The sequence below is a fragment of the Geotrypetes seraphini genome, chromosome 3, assembly GCF_902459505.1.
Source record: "Geotrypetes seraphini chromosome 3, aGeoSer1.1, whole genome shotgun sequence".
Taxonomy (NCBI): domain Eukaryota; kingdom Metazoa; phylum Chordata; class Amphibia; order Gymnophiona; family Dermophiidae; genus Geotrypetes; species Geotrypetes seraphini.
In genome coordinates, this window is record NC_047086.1 from 222,771,952 (window position 1) to 222,794,956 (window position 23,005).

Genomic DNA, 23,005 nt, shown 5'->3' on the forward strand with positions numbered 1-23,005 from the left:
CTAGGGAGATGCATAGGACACAAGCTCGCCCATGGACATGGTTTTACCCAAAGTGGCCTTAGACGAGTTTAAGTGTCCCTAGAGCCACGACAGACATCTGAAATGTAGGCCTGCAAAATGTTTTTTCCTACATTTCATCCTAAAAGTAGACGCCGCCGCTGGCTCAGCTGATTGTGGCAAGGGAATCCCCGATCAGCTGAGCCAGCAGGACTCTACCAAACTGCGGCTTCAGGAAGTCCTGTTGGCTCAGCTGATTGGGGAAAATACCCCTGCCACAATCAGCAAAGCCAGCAGCGGCAGAGCACCCTCCCACACACACATCCCCACTCCCTCCTGTCTACCACAACCCTCCACACACACACACATGGCAGGAGAGATGCCCATTCCCTCCTGTCTAACACCTCTGACACCCTCCATCCAATTGGCAGGAGGGATGCCAAAATGGCAGGCCTTCCCCTTCCCAGGATGGGCCTTAGGCACCTGGGCCAATCAGAGCCTTCCCAGTGCATCCTGGGATGCCGGGAGTGGCCTAAGACTCCGATTAGTCCAGATACTAAAGACTACACCCTAGTGTATCCCAGGATGCTTCGGGAAGGAGGCCTAATGCTTTGATTGGAAGAGGTGGGCCTCTTGCTGGTCATCTTCTAAAGGTACGGGGGAGGGGGCTGGGGGATATCGGGGGGTGTTGTAGTGTCAGGGGGTTGTCCGGTGGGGGGGGGACTGTTGCAGTATCAGGGAAGTGTCCAAGGTGTGTTGTTGGCAGGTGTAAATTCTCTAACTGGCACTGGTAACATGGGTGCCAGTTAGAGAATCGAGGGGGGTGGCGTGGGGGTGGGTGGTAAAATGTCTGTTCTTTAACACAGACCCGATTCTGTATAGGATGCTGGTGTGCGATTCTCAGCTGTTTCTTAGGCGGCCACTTAGGAGATCGACATCCTATACAGAATCAGCCTCAGATTGTTTGACTCCTGAGGCAGGCAGTTTTCTCTATCGAAACACAGTGCCGTGTCATGTTTCTGGAGAGATGTGGTGCTCTTTATAATAAACAGTTTATATTTTGATGACCTGAATATTTCTATTTTTGCAAGAAGATTCACTATACATCCCTACCTTTTTTGTTGGTATCAGGAGCTTTTATCAATTAGTACACACTATGTTGAGGTCCTATGACACAACAGTAAGCCCAACAAAAATTTAAAGAGATAAGGTTTCTTGTACATGTTGAAAAGGATCAATTGCACAGAGAAGTACCCTGATAGAAGTGGGTCTAACTCAAAGATGTAAAAGATATCTAGGGTGGGATCACTGGGCCAATCTGAATACTGAGGACTCAAAGTCAGAGTCCTCCCTTGCCACTACATCTACTCTGTAAAACTTGGAGAATTTAAGTAGAGTGGACCAAGTTGCTGCCCTATAAATCTCCTCGGGGGAAACTGCCTGAGCTTCTGCCCATGAAGACGCCATACTTCTAGTGGAATGCGCCTTCACGGAGATTGGTGACTGTTTTCCAGAGTGAATATATGCTGCTGAAATGGTTCTACGGATCCATCTGGAGATTGTAGCCTTGGAGGCCGGCGCACTGCATGTAGCCTGACTAGTGAGCAGAAAAAGATGGTCAAATAGCCTGTACTCTTCCCACATTCAACTTTTTTAGAAACCAGTCCTTCTTCTTGGAACCTGTGGATTGGAATACCGACAATCTGACTTCCTGATTGACATAGAAAGCTGAAATAACCTTTGGCAAAAAGGTTGGAATTGTGTGCAAAGAAACTCCAGCCTCTGTGAATTTGAGAAAAGGCTCTCTGCAAGAAAGAGCCTGTAGCTCCAAGACTCTTCTTGCTGAGGTAATGGCCACAAGAAAAAACATCTTGAGCATCAGATCCATCAAGGACACTTCCTTCAGTGGCTCGTATGGAGCCTGGACGAGGTCCTAAAAGCCAAGTTAAGATTCCATGAAGGGAATGGGTATTTTACCGGGGGCCTGAGACGAAGTATCCCCTTAAGGAATCTGGCTATGTCCAGATGAGATACCAACAAAGCTCTCAAGCCCTGAAACAAGAGAGTCCTGCCACCTGGACTCTATGGGATGCCACTGTAAGTCCCTTTTCAAGGTCATCCTGGAGGAAGGCTAACATCATAGAGATCGGACCAGAGAAAGGCTCCTACTTTTCCTTAATGCACCAGCGCGGGAAAGATTCTCATGCTATAACATAGGCAGAGACCATCATCGGGCTTCTTGAATCTGAGCAGAGTAGCAATGACTACCTCTGAGTATCCCTTGCGCGATACCAGCCTTGCCATAAGAGCAAAGTGAACCGAATCTTCTATGATCACTGGTCCCTGAGAAAGAAAGTGCAGGTGTACTGGCAGTCTAAGACTTGCACCTGTCTGAAGACACACTAGATCTGCATACCATGGTCTGCATGGCCAATCTGGAGTCATGAGAATGACTGTTCCCTAATGGCTTGCAATCCTGTGGAGGATCCGTTCTATCCTGGGTCACAAAGGAAAAACATACAAGAGCTTGCTCTTCAGCCACAGCTGGACCAGAGCATTCAGACCTGTGCTTTCGGGCTCAGACCTTCGACTGAAGAATCTGTCTTGTTTGTTGCTGTCACCATTAGCTCGAACAGTGGGCAACCCCAGCAACAAACAATGGCTTAGAAGGTTGCTGCAGACTGTATCCACTTGCCTGAAGCTAGTGTCTGTCTGATGAGAAAATCGGCTTGGATGAGTTCCACTCCCACTACATGTGTCGCTGAGAGAGCCTGAAGATGAAGCTCCACTCACATGAACACTAAGTGAGCTACCAAACTCAGCTGTGCACTCTTGGTGCCTCCCTGGTGATTGACATATGCCACCGCTGTAGCATTGACTGAGAAGTCTCAGACCGCTTGTCCTTCCAGACTCTTCTGTAGTATCTGCAATGATCGACCACTTCCTTTGGGAGGCCAACCAATGCCCCTGGATTGTCATTTGCATTGAGCCCCCCAGACAAACAGGCTGGCATCCGTAGTCACAATTACCCAGGAGGCAATTTGGAGGGGCATACCCTTTAACGCCTGTGGATGAAGCCACCAGTCCGTACTGGCCTGTGCTTCTGGTGTCCATGGCAGAGGCATCTGCAGGCAGTTCGATAGAGGTGACCACCAAGATAGCAACACATTCTGGAGAGGACACATGTGAGCTTTAACCCACAGAAATATGGGAATGTGCAGATAGGCCTCTGTCAAATCCAGAGAGGCCAGAAATTCCCCCGCTCTATTGCCGCTATAACTGATCGTACTGGTTTCATGCAAACGTGCAGAACTTTCAGCACTACATTGATATGCATAAAATCCAGAATGGGTCTCCAATCGGCTGAGCCTTTCTTGGGCACAAAAAGTATATGGAGTATTTGCTCGAGCCCAAATCTTCAGGTTGCACAGACTCTATGGCCTAAATATCTAATAACCTCTGAACTGTAGCTGTAACCTTGCTTGCTTTCACTGGTTGCCCTGCTGGGGAGTCCACAAATCAGTCTGTCAAGGGCTGGGCGAATTTGAGTTTTTAACCACTCTAAATGATCTCCAGTACCCAGCAATATGATGAGATCTGTACCCAGGCCGCCTCATAGTGAAAGAGCCAACCCCTTATTTTCAGGGAAACTGCTCCAGATCTGGTGTCATTGTGCTTTCTTGGAGGTTGTAGTGGAACCAGAACCGGAGGCTTAGTTTTGCCTGGGACCTGAAAATCTTTGTATGGATCTCTGGGAGAAGGATCCTCTGAAGACCTACCTAGAGCTACAAAAATTAGACTGCCCAGAGCCTCCAGAGCAAGCATGTCAAATATGTGGCCCACAACAAACATCTTTGCAGCCCAGTCAATGTAATCCAATAAGTCAAAACTACAGTCACGAAATTTCTCCCGCAATCCATTGGCGCCAAGCAGTCGCCAATCTAAGCCAATCAAAAACAACGATACAACATATGAGTATAACCAGTTGCTTATTCTTATTAAGTACTACAATGCAGACGTCTTTGATACTGGAGACAAGTTTGCGCCTCTAGTCATAATGTACCATTCCCCCCCACTAGGCTAGCAGTGAATCAGACTATAATACCTACCATGCCATTAGTCTTGTATTGACTTGCTTGGTGCACCTAACAGGAATTATTTCACCTTCAGAGTACAATAAAAAATAAGAGTACAGATTTATTTACATTACACTTATTAATTTGTGCAATTATTCTGTGTCTGGTAAGTCAATATTTAAGAAAAGATATTGATTTTTATTGAAATGTTTTATTTTTTGTGTTAACGATTACTCATTTATTTCAGCTCTTTGTATTCAGTATGTCTTTATCAAAACCAAGTAGTAGTAAAACTAAACGAAAAATTGCTGATGAACATCGAAAATTCCAAGAAAAGTGGGAATTGGAGTATTTTTGTTGTGAAGTAAAAGACAAAATAATTTGCTTTATATGTAATAATGCTATTAGTATGCCCAAAGTGATATAACATTAAACGGCACTATGAACAGCATAAATCAAAATGTGACAATTATAAAGGATTAATGAGACAAGAAAAGTTGAAAGAGCTCAAGTTGGGACTGAACAACAAAAGTTAATGTTTACTACAGTATCACAAGAAAGTGAAGCGGTGGTGCATGCAAGTTACGCCTTATCGTAGTTGATAGCTAAACACTCGAAACCTTTTACTAAAGGTGATTTCATTAAGGAATATCAAATTAAAGCTGCAGAAATTGTTTGTCCTGGAAGTGTGAAGGCTTTTCAAACATTTCTTTGTCTCTAAATACAGTTGCAGAAAGAATTACTGATTTGGCCAGCAATTTAAGTGATCAGATCAATGCAAAATCATCTAGTTTTGAAGCTTTTTCCATTGCCTGTGATGAGAGTACGGACACTGGGGCGTAGCTCAATTAGCTTGCGACACAAATTTCAACATTTTTGAGGAATTATTGGAACTAGTACCGATATGTGGCACTACAATGGGACAAAATATATTTAACTGTGTTTATGAACTTCTGTAAAAATACAATTTACCTCTGTCAAAACTAACTTCTGTAGCTACAGATAGAGCTCCTTCAATGGCCGGAAAAAACAATGGTTTTGTGGAATTACTGCGAAAACAACAAAGTGAAACGTGTGACGGATCCAAAAGTCATCATACGCATTGCATTATACATCGAGAAGTATTATGCACAAAAGTAATAAACATGGGAAATGTGTTGACATTTGTCAAAAAAACTATCAATTTCATAAGATCTCGAGGCTTAAATCAACGACAATTCTCTGCTTTCTTAAGTGAATTAGAAAGTGAATATACTGGTTTGTCCTACTTTATTGAGATACATTGGCTATCCTGCTCCAAAGTCCTTAAACAATTCTAGGACGTGAAAGAAAAAATATGTCAGTTTTTAATAACTAAAAATCAAGAGACAAGGTTGTTTTCTGATCCAGTATGGTTAAAATATTTATCCTTCATGGTTGATATAACAAAACACTGAAACAATTTAAATTTAAAACTGCAAGGAAAAGATCAGATCATTACGAACATGTGTGATCAAGTTAAGCTAGTTCTTTGGAAAAAGCAGTTTAAAAATGAAGATTTAACGCACTTTCCAACATGCAACATAAACAAATCAAGTTTAGGTGTAATTGCATCGTATCAAAAATACGTAGAAAAATTTTTAAACCTTAAAACTAAGTTTGAAACCAGATTTGCAGATTTTAAATCTTTGAAAGACAAGTTTTATTTGTTTTCTTTGATTTTCTCAATAAATATAGAATCAGTAACTAATCATATGCAAATGAAAGTAATTGTGATCCAATGTGATTCAGATTTGAAGATAAAATACAGTGAAGTTGGCTTGCTTGAATTTTATAAATATTTGTCAACCAGGTTTGAAAATACTCAAAAATTCGAATATGAAATTATTTCCATGTTTGGAAGTACTTATCGGTGCAAGCAGTTATTTAACACTTATGAAAGGAAATAAGTCTCCTATCAGATCCAGAATTACCGACATTCTCCTTGGGTCAGTTATAAAGGTAATCACTGTGGACAAGATTTTCCCTGAAACAGGAAAAATAGTAGCAGAGATGCCATATGCATAGAATAGAATGCCTGAGTCTATTGCTCTTGTTCTTTTTTTATACTGTACTTTTCGAAATAAACCTGTTTCTATGAAAAAGGACGTTTTTGCTTTTTGCGGCCCACATAAACTTAAACCTTGTTTATTTGGTCTGTGTCGGCCTTTGAGTTTGATATGCTTGCTCTAGAGGTTCATGGTCTGCTGTCAGGTAGAAATTTCAGCCATGCTGGTCATGAGAGTGCCCAGCCCCTTCCCAAACAACATTTGCCCCTTGAAAGGAAGTCTGCCGAGAGTAGCCTGATCCAGAGCATTCTGCAGGCTAAGATTGAGTAAGCCAAAACTTTGCTCATGTCTCTGATGATGCCGTAGAAAGCATCAGCTAAATAATCCACTCCAGCTAAAGGCTCAATGCCCACCAGCTCAAGATTCTGCAACCTGGTATGACAGGCACATGTCACAAAGGAAGCTGCTTTGATATCTAAGGTCAGCGTTTTGAATTGTCTCTTAATATCACAACTCCCTCATTTGATAAGGACATGCACTTAGTTACCTGTGCCACCAAGGAATCTACCTTGGGCTGAGCAAACAGCTGTTGATACTCTTGTGCTATTGGATACAGCTGAGCCACTGTCTTGGCTACTTTAAGGGATCCTTCAGGAGCATCAAAATGCTCCATGACCAATACACTGATATCAGGAAGCCAGGGAAACAAAGAAGACTGGGCTCTCACTCCGCTCAATATAGAGCAGGGAGCAGAGGGAACCTGCTGGGAATCCAAGTTTAACTCCCACAGAGAATCAGTGATAAGATTTAATAGAGCCGAGGGTCTCAACAGTTGGCAGACCATGGGGTCATCCCCTTGATTGAGGGCCATCATTGTATCTAGCGCACATGCCTGGGACCCTGCATCTCCTGACAGTGAAGGGTTGCTCTGTGATAGTAAGGGCATAGCAATAGACCCTTCATCATCTGAGTCTCCCTCAGAAAGGCGCACCAGATGCTGGCCAACCTCTGAAATTGAAGCAGATGTGCCCTGGGAGCCCCAGCCCCCTCATTTAGCTACTGGTGTGCTGCCAGATGCCCCTTTGGGATTTTGGTCATCAAGAAAGGCTCTCCACATTAGATTGACAAATTCTGGAGAAAATACTGTGCTAGGCAGCACTGAGTCTCTTTTAAATGACTCTAGCTTATGTCTCTTGGGCTCTGCAGTTTCCGCACCCTGCATTTAGGATGACTGCCATTTTGAGGCTCTGGAAGGGATTTACTCTCAACCAACAGACCACCCAGCCATTCCAAAGCCCTAGAGAGCAAAGGGGAGATTAAGCGAACCCCTCCCATCCCCCCTTCACATGCTGTGAGGCATATGGCGCAAGGGCACTCATCCAGTGCAAACCTGGCATGAATTAGAGGTAAAGGAGCCTAAGGACTCTATCCCTGCCAGTTTTGAGACAAAACAAGGTGATTTGAAGCCTCTGGAGATCTTAAAAAAAAATAAAATTTGGTAAATCCAAGATGGCTGCACGACAGCGTTTTGGCACCAAAAATGGCACCATAACGCTATAACAAAAATAACCTCCCCCCCCCCCCCAGCAATTTCAGGATTTTAGAAGTGGGGGAACCTAAGGGAAGAGACAGAAACCTACAAAAACTGGTTTTAGAGACAATGCCCCCCCTCCAATTTTCCTCATAGGCTGTTAACAGCTTTACTCACTGTGACCTGTGCTGGAAATGTGCTGCAGCTTGCCTCAGCTCTAAAGGTAGCTGGATCAGAGAGAAGAAATCACTGCATCAAATGGACCACTCCCCAGTGCAGAATCTTTGGGCTGCCAGTCTGACTGAACCTTGAACCCATGCAGACATGAAAGGGGGGAGGCAAAACACAGTCGGCACCCTTCAAGACCCCGCTGAGCCCCATATGGATACCTGACAGCCTGCGTTCAAGTCCAAAAGATAGCTGCAGGTTGGCCAACAGGTACTATAGAGGGATTGGCCTGTTAGCTGCAAACTTCAGTCTGCTTCTCCTCCATGCAGACAGAGCTGGACTCTAGACTAGGGGAGTTCTTAGCATCAAAATCAGTCAAAATACTGCAAAAAAGACTGCAAAAAGAAGAAACCGAGCAAATCAGAAAGACTCCTTCCGGCTTACTTGCAGCAGGTAAAACTGAAGGGGGCAGCAGAGCCCTCTAATGAAGGAGGAGGGATTCAAAAGTTGGAATGGATTCCTTCTGCATAGCTCATGAGCACTGGGATATTACCCACCCGTCAAGAACAACTTATTGCACTAGAAAAAGCACTGAAGCACTGAACAGAAGCTTTGTCTAAGACTTATGAGATTTTAACTTTATCCCTAGAGATGTTCTCTCCACTACAGAGCATATCTATAAGTCTATCCACTACACCCTCCCTTAAGCCTGATGCTGACAGTACATAAGATAAATGATACATAAATGATATTGATTATAGCAAAGGCTCTTAATACAGTTTCAAAAGCATCAACCTAATGGAATGCTCTCCTCACCTTAATTCTGCAGGGGGGGGGAGGGTTCCCTAAAGGAAAAAAACTCTGAGAAATATGCCTTTTCCAAAATGGAATTTATGTACTACTACTACTATTATTTATCATTTCTATAGCACTGAAAAGCGTACGCAGCGCTGTACATCTGACATGTAATAGACAGTCCCTGCTCTGAAGAGCTAACAATCTAGTTTGGACAAACAGACAGGACAGAGTTCCATGCAGAGAGAATGATAGGAAGGACATAGGTAATTTTACAGTGAGTGGGAGTTAGGGGTTGAAAGCAACCTCGAAGTGGGCTTTTAGACTGGATTTGAATACTGCAAGAGATGGAGCCTGTAATGACTCAGGCAGTCTATTCTAAGCATATGGCACAGCAAGATAGAAGGGATAGAGTGGAGTTGGCAGTGGAGAAGGGTATGGTTAGAAGGAACTTGCCCGATTAACGGAGTTCACGTGAGAGCATAGGAGGAGGTAAGTGAGGAAAAATATTGAGGGACTACGGAGTAAGTGCACTTGCAGGTCAGTAAGAGGAGTTTGAATTGTATTCAGAAATGGATGGGGAGCCAGTGAAGTAACTTGAGAAGAGGAGTGATGTGTGTATGGCAGTTCTGACAGAATATAAATCGCGCAGCAGAATTTTGCAGATTGGGAGAAGAGAGATGGTTGAGTGGAAGACCTGAGAGAAGCATAAAGCTCTGATAAGACACCATGGGGATAATTTTATAAAGCATTTTCCATATGTAATGAATGCTTTACATGTATAAAATGGCTCATAAAAAAAATATTCAGTCTTGCAATTTTATAAGTAAATACAGCTAGATGTAAAATATATGCCATACATAGGCATTCCTGGAGGAAGTAGTTTGGGCTGTACAGGGGAGGAGTTGCAATGATTGCATTTTCATAAAATAGGCAAATATGGAGAAATCTATTCTATAAAAGCACATAGGTGCCCATGTTGCCTCTGGTACTCATTTTCAAAAGAGAAAAACATCCAAAAAATGGCATAAAGGAGCAGATGGACGTTTTTCTCCTCAAACCCTTCCAATTCAGTATTTTTGAAACCTATTCTCTAGACAGATTTCTAAGCTGTTTATCTAAATCTCAGGAGGATGTGTTAGAAGTGTGGTGTTGGGGGGATTAGGGTGGACTTATGACTTGGACATTTTTCTGCCATATTCAAACATTTAAGAATACGTCCAAGGCACAATTTGGACATTTGGGGCTAGACCTATTTTAATAAAGAATAAGTGACAAAAAGGTGTCCAAGCTGATCAGATGACCACTGGAGGGATGTAAACATGATCTCTCCACACTCCCCCAGTGATCACTGACCCCCTCCCCCCTCAAAGATGTGAATGAAACAGTACATACCTGCCTGAATAGATTCAGATGGTATGGGCAGTCCTAGTAGAGCAGCAAGCAGGTCTCTGGAGTAGCCTGATGGCCAGTGCAGTGAATGCCAGAGAAGGGGCCCCAGGCCCCATCCCACTCTAACTACTATACGTGTGGTGGAAAGTGTGAGAATACCAAAACCCACTCAAAACCTACTGTACTGACATATTGGTGACATAACGGCTATTGCTGTGGTATATAGTTGGGTCCAGTAGGTTTTGGGTGGATTATGGAGGGTTCACCATACACCATAATGGGGTTATGTATACCTGGAACTTTTTATGTGAGGTTCACTGCAGTGTCCACTAAGGAGTCCCATTGCTCTGCTGGAATGTCTGTGTAGTACTGTTGCCCGATTCAAATCGATTCACCGATTCACTTCGGGTGAATCGATTCAAAACAAAAAAAAATTGGCCTCCCAATTCGGTGACTGACCCTCCCCCTTCACCCCCTAAAGCAGGAGAGGCAGTGCTGCCTCTTGCTGGCCGGCCGCTGCCGCTCCTGCTTTAGAGGGCGAGGGAGGAGGGTCAGTCAGGAAGTACTGGCGTCCGGCTTCCCCCCTGGCCTCCCGTGCAACCATTTACCTCATTTCAGCAGCCTGCAGGGAGGATCGCTTGTGCTAGCGATCTCTGCAAGCTGCTATAGGCCTTCGGAGCTGTTTCCTCTGCCGCGATCCTGGCGGGGCGGGACCACGGCAGAGGGAAGACAGCTCCCAAGGCCTATAGCAGCTTGCATAAATCGTTAGCACAAGCGATCCTCTCTGCAGGCTGCTGAAATGAGGTAAATGGATGCGCGGGAGGTCAGGGGGAACACGCAGGCCTTCCGGGGGGGGGGGGGGTGCAGTCATTCGGGGGTGCTGGTACATGCCTTCAGGAGGGACAGGCAGGCCTTCAGGGGTGGGTGGCACAGGCCTTCAGGGATGGTGGCGCAGGCCTTCAAGGGGGGGAGGGAACAGGCTTTCAGGGGTGGTGGAACAGGGGTGGTGGCGCACCACCTTTAGGGGTGGTGGCGCAGACCTTCATGGGGGACAGACCTTCAGGGGAGGGGGGCCCTGGTGTAGAAGTACACGGAGGGAAGGGGGGTTCAAAGAGACGTACTTATGCCGGACTTTGGGGAGAAGAAATAATGGGTCTAAAAACAGAGGAGAGGGAGAGAGATGGTGGACAATGGGATTTAGGGAGGGAAGGAACAGAAAGGGAGAGAAGTTGGACACAAGGGATGGTGTGGAGGGGGGATAGAGAAACTGGATAGGAGGGTAGTTGGAAAAAGAAAGGGAGATGTGGTGGACCCTGGGGTGGTGGGGAAGGAGGGAGAGATGCTGGATGAAAGGGTAGTTGAGAAAAGGTGGATCTGTGGATGGAGACAAAAAAAAAGGAAAGATGCCATTCCTCTGGGGGAGGGAAGGGAAACGGAAGGGGAGGACAGAGATGGAAGATGGATGGTTAGCATGGAAAAAAAAAAGAAGGAGAACCTGGCAAGCAATTTATCAGAAGACAACCAGAGCCTGGGACCAACAAGATTTGAATAACAACAACAAAAGGTAGAAAAACTAATTTTATTTTCTGTTTTGTGATTACAATATGTCAGATTTGAAACGTGTATCCTGCAATAGCTGGTGTTAGACCACAAATGTGAGCTAGGATTTAACAGAGAGAGGAAAAGCCTTTTTTGTTTATTTTGTTTACATCACAGCGCCAGTGTGGGTAGGAGAGGGCAAAGGGGGTGAAGAGGCTATAAAAGGGATGAAGAGGTTATAAAATAAACCCACCAGGATGTTTGAAAAAACACACCCAATTGGGCAAGAAAATTGAATCGAATCAAAAAATCAATTCAATAGGCTGAATCGAATCAAAATTTTTTTCCTGAATCGGGCAGCACTAGTATTTAGCCAGTCTACTACAAATACTGAACCCTCCTACATTCCAATGGCTTGTCCTGTGCGTTTTTCATTTGGATATGTTTGGTGTTTTTTTTTTTCAGAAATGGTCAAAGGGCACTAGTGGCAAAAACACAGACATAATCATTTTTGAAAAAAGGCAGATGTTTTGCTGTTTTGAAAATGGCTATTTTCTCTACCTGATTTTTGAGCACACTTCTGAAAATGTCAAGACTTGGATTTAGATATCATATTGAAAATACTTTATCCCATATAATAATTGCATTCTTATAAAATTACCTAGCATGGAATTTTGAAAATATCTTTTTCTGAAAAGGTCCAAGATCTGCACCTCTCATCCCAAAAATGCCAAGGAATGAGATTTGAACTTCTTGGTCCTGGCTGGGACCAACTGTCTCCTGCCTGGGATTTGGGGTGGAACCAAGATGGTGGCACTCCAATCACGAGTGTTCTAGTGTCTTTAGAATTCCTCCAGAATTTGTTTCTTAATATTCAATATGGCTCTGAAAAGGAGGGGGAAAACTCCAGCTCATCTCCGTACTAGCTCGGCATTATCTTTTCCTCAGCAGATGCTGAATTCTTTTGTAATACAGCAAATTACTGGAAGTGGGGAGCCAGTTTCCCAATCCCAACCTAGAGAAGCCCAAGTGGCTTAAGGAACAGCTTTGCCCAGGTTAACATCTTTGGATTATTCTTTTCCTTGATAAAACTTCTGGTCATCACTTTGGATTCTCTGTGGAACATTTTAGTAAGACTTGATACTTCTATCGTTGCAATGCTACATGCTCTTCTTACCTTAAGACTTTAGCTAATGAATTACAAAATACGACTTAGCTTACTAAGCAACAACTGGAGACACAACATGGGAGAATTGATACTCTTGAGAAAGAATTGAAGAAAATTAAGATTGTTAACAATTTGATTAAGGATAAGACTATATCTAATAGAAGGACTGAATTCTTGAAGAATTTTGCTAGACGTCTTCATCATAGAATCTTGGCCTGCCAAAGATCCAGGATGTGACATCATTGGAATTGATTAAAAGATATATGATTGAAATTCTTAAGATCTCTCTAGATTTATTACCAACAATACAAGGATTTACTATACACCCTCAATGTCTCATTCAAATCCGTCAGTGAAGAAATGGAAGTCTTAGCACTAACAGACTCTGTCTGATGTAGCAAATGTTTTTTTTTTTTTAATTCTTTATTCATTTTTCCATCTTACAACAAGTGCACAATACTACATCATATTAACTGTTACATATCACTTGATATTCATACAATTATGATTTTACATACATGAATTTATTCCCCCCAATCACACTTTCCACAAGTAATTTAATTCAAAATATCATTTATATATTATATTTCAATTTATTAATCAGACCTTTAAAAGAACTATTTACCCTCCCCCCATATGTAAATGTACTTTCATTAGGAAAATGATGTCTATTCATTGCAATAATTTGTTAATGGCCCCCCAATCATTTTAAAATTATTATAATTCCCTTTTTGTATGGCAATTGATCTTTCCATTTTATAAATATGACATAGTGAATTCCACCAAAATGTGTAGCTAAGCCTATTGTAATTTTTCCAATTGTTGGTAATATGTTGCATGGCGACTCCTGTCATAATTAACAAAAGCTTGTTATTATTTGATGAAATTTGAATTTTTGCTCTCATTGACATCCCAAACAGAATTGTATCATATGATAAAGCAACATGGTTTTCTAGTAAACAATTAATTTGAGACCAAATTGATTTCCAAAAAACCATGATACAGGGACAATAAAATATTAAATGATCCAAAGTCCCTGCTTTCAGATTACAATGCCAGCATCTATTAGACCTAGAGCTATCTAACTTTTGTAATCTAACAGGGGTCCAAAAAGCTCTATGTAACAAAAAGAACCAAGTTTGTCTCATAGATGCAGACACTGTACATCTCATTCTCCAAGACCAAATTCGTGGCCATTGAGACGCAGAAATTTGATGCTTAATCTCAATGCTCCAAATGTCTCTAAGACCAGTCCTTGGTTTTTTATTCATATATCCAGATATCAATTTATACCACTGTGCGGCTTGGTGTCCCAAGAAATCCGCCTGAAAGCATAAGAATTCCAGACTATACTGATTATTAAGAATTTTCCATTCAGGGAACCCCTCCTGAATAGCCTGCTTCAGCTGCAACCATTTAAAGCTTTGTGATTTATTAAGACCAAATTTATGTTGCAACTGTGAAAAATCCAGCAGTTTACCATTTGAAATAACATCATCTAAAGTCCATATACCTGCAATAATCCAATGCTTCCAAATGATTTTAAATCCGCCAATTTGAATCTTGGAGTTTACCCATAAAGACTGATTTGTAGATTTATGTAATGGATTAGGTGTTAAATTATTGACATAACGCAATGTTTTCCATGTATCCATTAATATTCTGTTTTCTTTATATTTCCTAGGCATCTTGATACTGAGAACATGACATAAATGTAAAGGGAACGTGAGTCGCCATTCCAAATACAACCAATCTGGGACATTTTCCATGAGCTCTGGGAGGACCCAATACATACCCTGGCGTAAAATATAGGCTTGATGATACCTATAAAAATTTGGAAAATTTACCCCACCCTCCGCAATTGGTTTTTGTAAAGATACTAAAGCAAGTCTAGGCATTTTACCCTGCCAAATAAATTTTGTAAGGGTACCATTTAACTTTTTATAAAAGGACCCTTGGAAAAAAATTGGTATCATACTCATTTGATAACAAACCACAGGCAAAACCATCATTTTAATAGTTTGAATTCTCCCCCACCAAGAAAGATGTAAAGGATTCTATTGCTTACACATTTCTGTTACTTTTTTAATAAAAGTTTTTCATTCTCTTTTATTGTCTTCCAGTGTATTTTTAATCTTAATACCTAAATACTTTAATCCGTCTTCTTTCCAAATAAATGAAAATGTTTCAAATAGACCTTTAGTACAAAGCACATTAAGCGGAAGAATTTCTGACTTATTCCAATTTATCTTATATCCTGAAAATTTTCCAAATTTCTCAATCAATTCCAGCAAACATGGAATGGAAGTTTCTGGATTTCTCAAATAGAGCAGAATATCATCTGCATATGCAGAGACTTTATATTCCCGATCTGTACAAGGAATACCCTGTATCCCCTTTGCTTGTTGAATAGCTAATAACAAAGGTTCTAAAACAATATCAAAAGGCAAAGGAGATAATGGACAGCCTTGTCTAACCCCCCTCTGCAAATTAAATTTCTCTGATACATTATTATTAATATACAATCTTGCAGTAGGAGAGCTGTACAACGTCTGAATCATTTGTATAAATCCAGAACCTATACCAAACCAATTTAATGCTTGATACATAAAGGTCCACTCAACCTGATCAAAGGCTTTCTCCGCATCTAGAGAAACAGAGAAAGCTGGATCATTTAAGGCTTTTGTTAAATTTAACATATGAAAAGCCAGTCTGGTATTATTAGAGGAGTGTCTCTTAGCAACGAATCCTGTTTGGTGCATATCAATAATAAAAGGGAGAGCTTTAGCGAAGCGTAAAGCCAATGTCTTAGCCAAAAGTTTTCCATCAACATTGATTAACGAAATAGGCCTGTAGTTTGAAACCAAAGTGGGATCTCTGTTTTGCTTTGGCAAAACAATTGTTAATGATTCTGCCATAGTACCTGTAATGCAACCTTTAGTTAGTTGGTACTGATATAAATTTAATAAATGAGGTAACAGGGTAATTTGAAATGATTTATAAAACTCTACTGCATACCCATCACCACCTAGAGCGGATCCAACTCTAAGAGATTTCAACGCTGATTCTAATTCTTTTAGTGATATAGGTTCATCCAAACTTCTTTTTATATGATCAGGAACCTTCGGTCCAATAATTAGATTCAAAAATTCTAAACCATCTTTTTTCCTATCCTCATAAGGCTCAGAAGAATATAAGTCTTTATAAAAATTTTGAAATTGACTTAAAATATTACCAGTTTGCGTATGTGTGACACCTTTATTGTCCTTAATTGCAATAATTTTTGTCCTCCTTTTCTTTGCTTTAAGATAATTTGCCAATAATCTTCCCGCCTTATTTGAACTTCCATAATACAAAGTTTTTTTGGAAAACAAATCATTCCTTGCAAATTTTGATGAAATCTCATTATATTTACCTTTAGCCTTAAATAAAGTCTGTAGGGTATTTTGTTCCCATTTATCAACTAATTTAGTTTCCAAATGTTTAATTTCTTTCTCTAAATCAGAAAATTATTGTTTAAGCTGTTTCCTAACATATGCCGAATATGAGATAATATTACCTCTCATGGTAGCCTTAAAAGCATCCCATTATGTTTCTATGCTAATTTCTTCCAAGGTATTAAATTGAAAAAATTCAATCATCTATAAATTAAATTCTTCATGGAATTTTGAATCCGCAATCAGTGTATTATCGAATCTCCAAACAGACCTATTATATTCATGCTCCTCAATCTTAAACTCTATCCACACTCCTCCATGATCAGACAATATGATTGGATCTATGGATGCTTTTGTCACTTGTACTAATTGATTCGAAACAAAAATATAATCTATTCTTGAAAAAGATTTATGAACTTGTGAACAAAAAATAATTCCCGTTCATCAAAATGAAGTATCCGCCATATATCTTTCAAATCACAAGATTGTACCAAATTATCTAACCCTAAAGACTTCATAATTTTACTTGGTTTTTTTATCCATAAATGGATCTATAACAGCATTGAAATCTCCAGCCACTACTAAATTAGAAGCAGCCAGTGGGAGTAATAATTGTAATTTTTAAAAAAATTCACATTGATTAGTATTTGGGGCATATACATTCACCAAATCCAGGGTATTATTTCCCATGCTCATTCTTACATGTACCCATCTTCCTAAGGGATCAGAATTTATCAATTGATAATTAGCAGTATTCTTTTTATTTATTAATATGGCAACCCCAGCTTTTTTTTACCAATAGCAAGTGCAAAAAAACTTTGTTTTATCCAACCCCCTTCCAATTTTTGTGATTCTACCATTGATAAGTGGGTTTCCTGTATGAAATATATATATCCGCATTTTGCTGCTTCAAAAAAAAAAAAAAAGCATTTTTTTCTTTTTTATTTGATGATTAAGGCCATTAACATTTAGTGAAAAAAGTTTAACTTCCATAATATAATTTGTTATCTAAGTAATATATAATTATCTTAAAATGATTAGACACCATTTCCAATATATTAAAATATAGCAAATTATGCAGACTTTTTGTTTATTGGGAAAGCCACTTTATTGGTTACTTTGGTGTCTAGAGGACAAGAACAGTATAGTAGGCAACAGATGGAACAAACAGACGAAGCTAAGTGTGAGAGGAAGCAGATTTAATTGGACCCAAAATAACCTATGTTTCAGTGAATGCCTGCATTAGAGGTCAGAGTGATGTAAAAAAAAAAAAAAAAAGACAAATTGCCTGTCTGAGTTCAAAAATAACAGTATTACAAAATCCAGTAATTCAACTAGCAAAGAATTCCACAAAATTGCTCCAGCAATCCCTCAAAATTGCTACTCTATGGTCTGAAGTCTGCCAGAAACAGTGGCGTACCTAGCATATGTGATACCCAGGGCTGATCATTTTTAACACTCCTCCTCTATACAAAAAAAAACATGATTTTTAGTAATAATCCACAAATCGCTCAACAAAAGTATAGCTAGGAACAGGCAACATTTTACACACTGCAGCGAGCACTAGAACATCAATACACCCAATGTAAAACTAAACATGCCAGATTATTACAGATTGATCCTGAACAGTCAATGCTAACAGAAAACCAGAAACACCCTCGCCCAGTATGGAATAAGTAATCACAAACTAAAAATAGTAATATGTAGACAAAAGTTAAACTGAACCACCAAGAAGCTGAACTCGGCATACAATGCAACACTTCAGAAACGATGATGCATGTCCCCTAATATTGTACAAAATATAAAGATAGCAGATGTAAATTTGAAAAAAGAGAAATACAATCATCACTTTACCAATTAACAAATAAAAATAAAACAAAAAATGAAAACTAAGATAATACCATTTTATTAGACTAATACATTTTTCAATTAGCTTTCAGAGGTCAAAACCTCTTTCCTCAGTTCAGTAAAGTTTACTGTTGCTACAATATCCTGTTCTGACTTGAGGAAAGGGGATTTGGTCTCTGAAAGTTTGTCAAAAATGTATTAAAATTAGTCCAATAAAACGTTCATCCTATTTCCATTTTCTATTTATAAATATTTTATCAACACAGCTACAATACTACTTTATCCTAAAGCAAATTAAATACATGAATGAATGAATGAATGAATGAAATGTAAAATTTTCTATCTTTGTCAATCTCTGGTTTCTGCTTTCCTCATCTTTTCATTTTCTACCTTCCATCTATTGTCTGCTCTCTCTCTCTCTTCTCTATGGCATCTGCTTTCTTTCTATGCCCCTTCCAGAAACTGTTAGCTTCCCTCTTCTATCTCTTCCCCCCCCAATTGGTCTGGCATCCATCTTCCTCCCTCTATTATCTGGCATCTCTTCCCCGGCTCCCCTCCCATGGTTTGTAGCATCTTTCTCTTTTCCTTTTCTTCTCTCAGATCTGGTATCTGTCGTCTTTCCCCTTTCCTCCTCCCAAATCTGGTATCTCTGTCTCCTCCTCCCTCCCCAATGCACTAGCATCTCTTTCCTCTCCTTCCCTTCCCTCCTCCCCCCCCACCATGGGCCAGCATCTCTCTCGCTCTCCTTTTCCTTTTTTTCCCAGGTCTTCTTTCTCAATTTAATTTCTGCCTCTGTTTAGATTAAATTCTTTCTTAATATCTAGTCCTCAATTTCCCTCTACCTACAGCTTGCCTCTTCTTTCCCTCACCTCTCCACTAACTCTATCCTCTTCCCTCCATCCGGCGTGTGCCCTTTTTTGTTTATTTAAACTAAAACAAAACTAAAACTTAATTTTATAGACCAGGTCTTCAGCCAAAAAGGTGCTCGACTCGGTTTACAATAATGTAAGTATAGTACATAAATATAAAAGAAGAATGTAATCTAGAATGGCTTAGTTTCCAATTGTATTACTTTTATTATATAATTTTAGATTGTACGTAGATAGTGTGTTCTATGAAACTGTACCATGTGCTAAATGTATCAGTATTCTCCTGTTGTGAACCACCCAGAACTACTGGTTGGGCGGTGTAGAAGAAAATAAATTATTATTATTATTATTCAGAACTTTCCAAAATAAAATGAAGGGGCCTAGACTTATTTCCTCCTTCCATCCAGTATGGGCTCTCTGTTTCCTTTCCACTTCCATCCAGCGTCTGCACCCCTCTCCTCTCCATGTTCATTCAGCGTCTGCTCCCCTCTCTTTCTCCTCACCACTTCATGCCAGCGTCTGTACCCTCCCTCTCCACTTCCATCCAGTGTCTGATCCCCTCTCTCTCCTCCTCCATTCAGCATCTGTTCCCCTCTCTCTCCTTCCCACTTCCATCCAACATCTCCTCCCCTATCTCCGCTTCCCACTTCCATCCAACATCTGCCCCCTCTCTCTCCATTTCCATCCAGCATCTTCTCCCCTCTCCATTTTCATCCAGCATCTTCTCCCCTCTCCATTTTCATCCAGCATTTTCTCTCCTCTCTTCCTCCCCTCCCCACTTCGATCCAGCATCTGCTCCCCACTCCCCACTTCCATCAGCATCAGCCCCTTCTCTCTCTCTCCCTCCATCTCAATTCCATAGTGTATCCTGTCCCCTTCTCTTTCTCTCCACCCCAATTCCACTGAGTATCCTACCCCCTTCTCTCTCTACCACAATTCCATAATATCCTGCCCCCTTCTCTTTCCCTCTACCCCAATTTCATTGCGTATCCTACCCCCTTACCTCCCCACTGCTGCTGCTGCTGCTTTCTCGTATTTGCAGTAGCAGGTGTAAACTTAAATGTAGTCATCGCAGGACCTTTCTGCACCTCCCTGCAGTGACATCAGAGGTGGTAGACTGGCAGTTGTGCGAAGACGCAGGAAAGTCCTGTGATAGCTGCATTTACAGTTTATTGATTCTGCTGCAAGTAAGGTCAGGTGGGGGGGGGGTCTCTGTGCCAGCTGTGCATCCCCTTAGGATTTGAACCCAGGGCGGACCACCTCCCCCCTTGATATGCCATACACCAGGAATCCCACGCAGCAGACAATACTAGAAGAGGAACTGCTGTGATCTTTGGGGAAGGGGTCAATTTGTGGGGTTGCTGGATCAATTTTGTGGAATTCTTGTCTGTGGAGAAGTTTCAGAAGGGAAGTTTGCAGAATCCTTATCTTTGCAAAAAGTCTCACTGGACCTATAGTCAGAAATCCAGGACTCCTTAGACATGGAAATATAAGCTAGAGCTGAAGCTAGAGAGTATGCTAAATCCTGAACCATAGCCTGGGAACCAATTGTTGCTGAGTAAGAGGAGAGCCTCTGTGCTTTGGTCTAGCAGCCCAGATCTCACTGACTAATTCTATCAGCATCACAGATCTATCTATCATTTTAAATTTTTGAGAGCATGCTAAGAGGCCAAAACAAAAGAAAAATCAGCAAAAGAAGAAATATTTCTATGTTGCCAATGGGATGCCAATGGTATGGACCCCTGGAGGCTATCACAATTGAGTCTCAACATGGGAGTCAGATCTCATCTTCTAAAGCACCTATGAGCTCCATGCTCTCAGATTCTGGCATCAAAAGGGACTGATGCTGGGATATTGATGTTTTTACATAAAGTTCAGGGTTGGCTCTCCTCAGACCTGAACCTGAGAAAACTTGGGGAAGCAGTGGCCTCATGGTTAGAGCAAGGGCTCCAAACTAGGGAAAGTCAGATCAAATTCTATTTCTTCCAATGTCATTCCATGTGATCTTTGGAAAATCACTGCTTCCAGGTATCCCACTTAGATTGTAAGGTTTCTGGGGCACAGATATATTGCACCTGAAAAAATTGCTACAAACAGCCTTGCAGTAAAATGAAAACAGTCTAGAAATACAGGAGGGATTTTAGAGTTGTGAGAAGAATGAAAGGGCTCTCTGCTTCTAGGCCTTCTCTAAGATCTGGACTGTGGAGAAGACAACTGTACTTTCACTGTTAGGACTGTTAGCACAACTCTTGGGTCCTGATACTGATAATTAAATCTTCGGTGTCAATGATAGCTCGTTGAACTCTCTTCCCAAACACGTCCAAGGTTCTACCATCTTTAGAATGTGATTTATTTATTTTCAGTATCCAAGAAAGAAAGGAGGGAATACTTGCCTCTAAAGCAAATGCAAACAACAAAAAGAGGTCCAGTCTAATCACATCTATCTTTATTGTATAGATACAGAGAATATTCTTGAGAAGATGCCACAGCCAGGGACGTCATGCTTTAAGCCTAAATAGCATATGCCATCAATTTGATGATCTGTGATTGACATCTTGTGATAGCAGCATACGTATTGGAAAAACTGATCAAGGCTCTTATAAAAGGTTTCACCAAAGCAATAAAAAAACTGTCAAACTGACTGATAGTGAAAAAAGAATACCACTTAGAAAATTTTGAAGAGAGCTATCTAAAAAATGGCTATGTGGAGAAAGGATGTGGATGGCTCAACAGCTAGAAAACAAACATTTTTTCTCAGAGGAAAAAAGTATTTGAATCATCTGCAGATAAGATAGGAAAGGGGTATCCCTGCATGGAAGCAGTGGAAAATCCTAAGAAAGGTTTACTAGTATTTTCTATAGCTTTCTAGGAATGCTGTCCACATCTTTGCAGTTGGATGACATCAGTCTGCTTATCCTTGGAGAAAGTGGATATCAGACCCCAGCTTCTTGCTAGGAACAGAACATGTCTGAAGAATAAAGAGTTTGACACAGTCTCCTGACAGAAAATCATACCAGTGAAGAGGTCTGCAAAAAGTACAGCAAAACTTTTTCACAAAACAACTGAATTGTAGTATTGGGAAAAAGAATCACAGCACTTTATAGTTAACATGATTTCTCCTTGGAATTTCTTTCTAAAGCTGGAAGATAATGGGCAAAAGATACTACAAATTGGTGCAACCAAATTGACTTGCTGGTAACATTTTGTTTTTGGGGTTTTTTATTGCTTTACTTTTGCCCAAAACTTAAATCTGGCTCACAGACTAAAGAAAGTTACAGCTAGACATTTATAAGGAAGAATGTTGCAGTGTAAATTTTGAAGGATGGGGGTTGATTTCTATCTGGTTACAGTATTATACAGTATGTGCTTCCCTCTACTGGCTTCTCCTTGCAAAAACTACAGTATGTCCTGAGAACCAGATCAATGTTGCTAGCAATTAGACAGATCTGTTCTAATGCAAAGCTTATCATCAAAGCCAGACAGCATAGCTGAATACTAGTGAGGGACAGAGGTAGCACATGTCACCAAATCAATTCCCAGTGGTAGGTAGATAGAGGAAGAGCAACTAATTCCCAGAAGTAGAAGAAGACACACATGACACAACTAGTCCCAAGAAGAAAACAAAGTAATAAAGATTCAGTAGAACATGGGCACTGGATAGGGTTAGATTTCATAGCTGAGGTTTGGGAAGGCAAGACAAGACAGTGACTTATCAGTCATAAAGAATAACAGGTATCAATCATATTCACCATCACTTTTTTCCAGAAGGTTGCAATGACTATGAATATTATGTTGGGAGCTATATCTACTCTAGTGCTATCTCTCCTACAGTGCCTACCTGGAATGCCTCTCTATTTTTGCGCTCTTGACGTTTTTCTCGAACTCTTGTTTTTTCCTTCTCCTCCTCTTCCTCCTTCTCAAGGACACGAATATGTTCTTCAAAGCAGATAAGGGCATCTTCTTTATCCATATCTACAACACAGTCAAAGAGAGACACAAACATGGCAGCACCTTTTTTAAAACCTGACTTTCAGACGGTAAAATACTCTCTAATTTGGAGTTTAGATTCCCAGTACCTTTACTGACTTTGAATAAAGAATCCTAGTTCTAAGGTGACCATACAAATTAAAACAAACTTTATATAAACTATAAAAGGGC

The 23,005-nt window shown here is 40.7% G+C and overlaps 1 protein-coding gene across 10 annotated transcripts in view; it reads right to left on the reverse strand.

Annotated features, from left to right (window-relative positions):
• The window catches only part of PRPF40B (pre-mRNA processing factor 40 homolog B), a 303,400-nt gene that overhangs the window by 159,964 nt on the left and 120,431 nt on the right, over nt 1-23,005 (reverse strand). For all 10 annotated transcript variants that reach the window (XR_004538654.1, XM_033935778.1, XM_033935781.1 and 7 more), the window contains one exon: nt 22,686-22,819. Coding sequence is in view for 9 of the 10 variants with exons in the window: in XM_033935778.1 (XP_033791669.1) it covers nt 22,686-22,819 (134 nt within the window). In the remaining variant the exon portion in view is untranslated. The remainder of the gene's footprint in view (nt 1-22,685; nt 22,820-23,005) is intronic.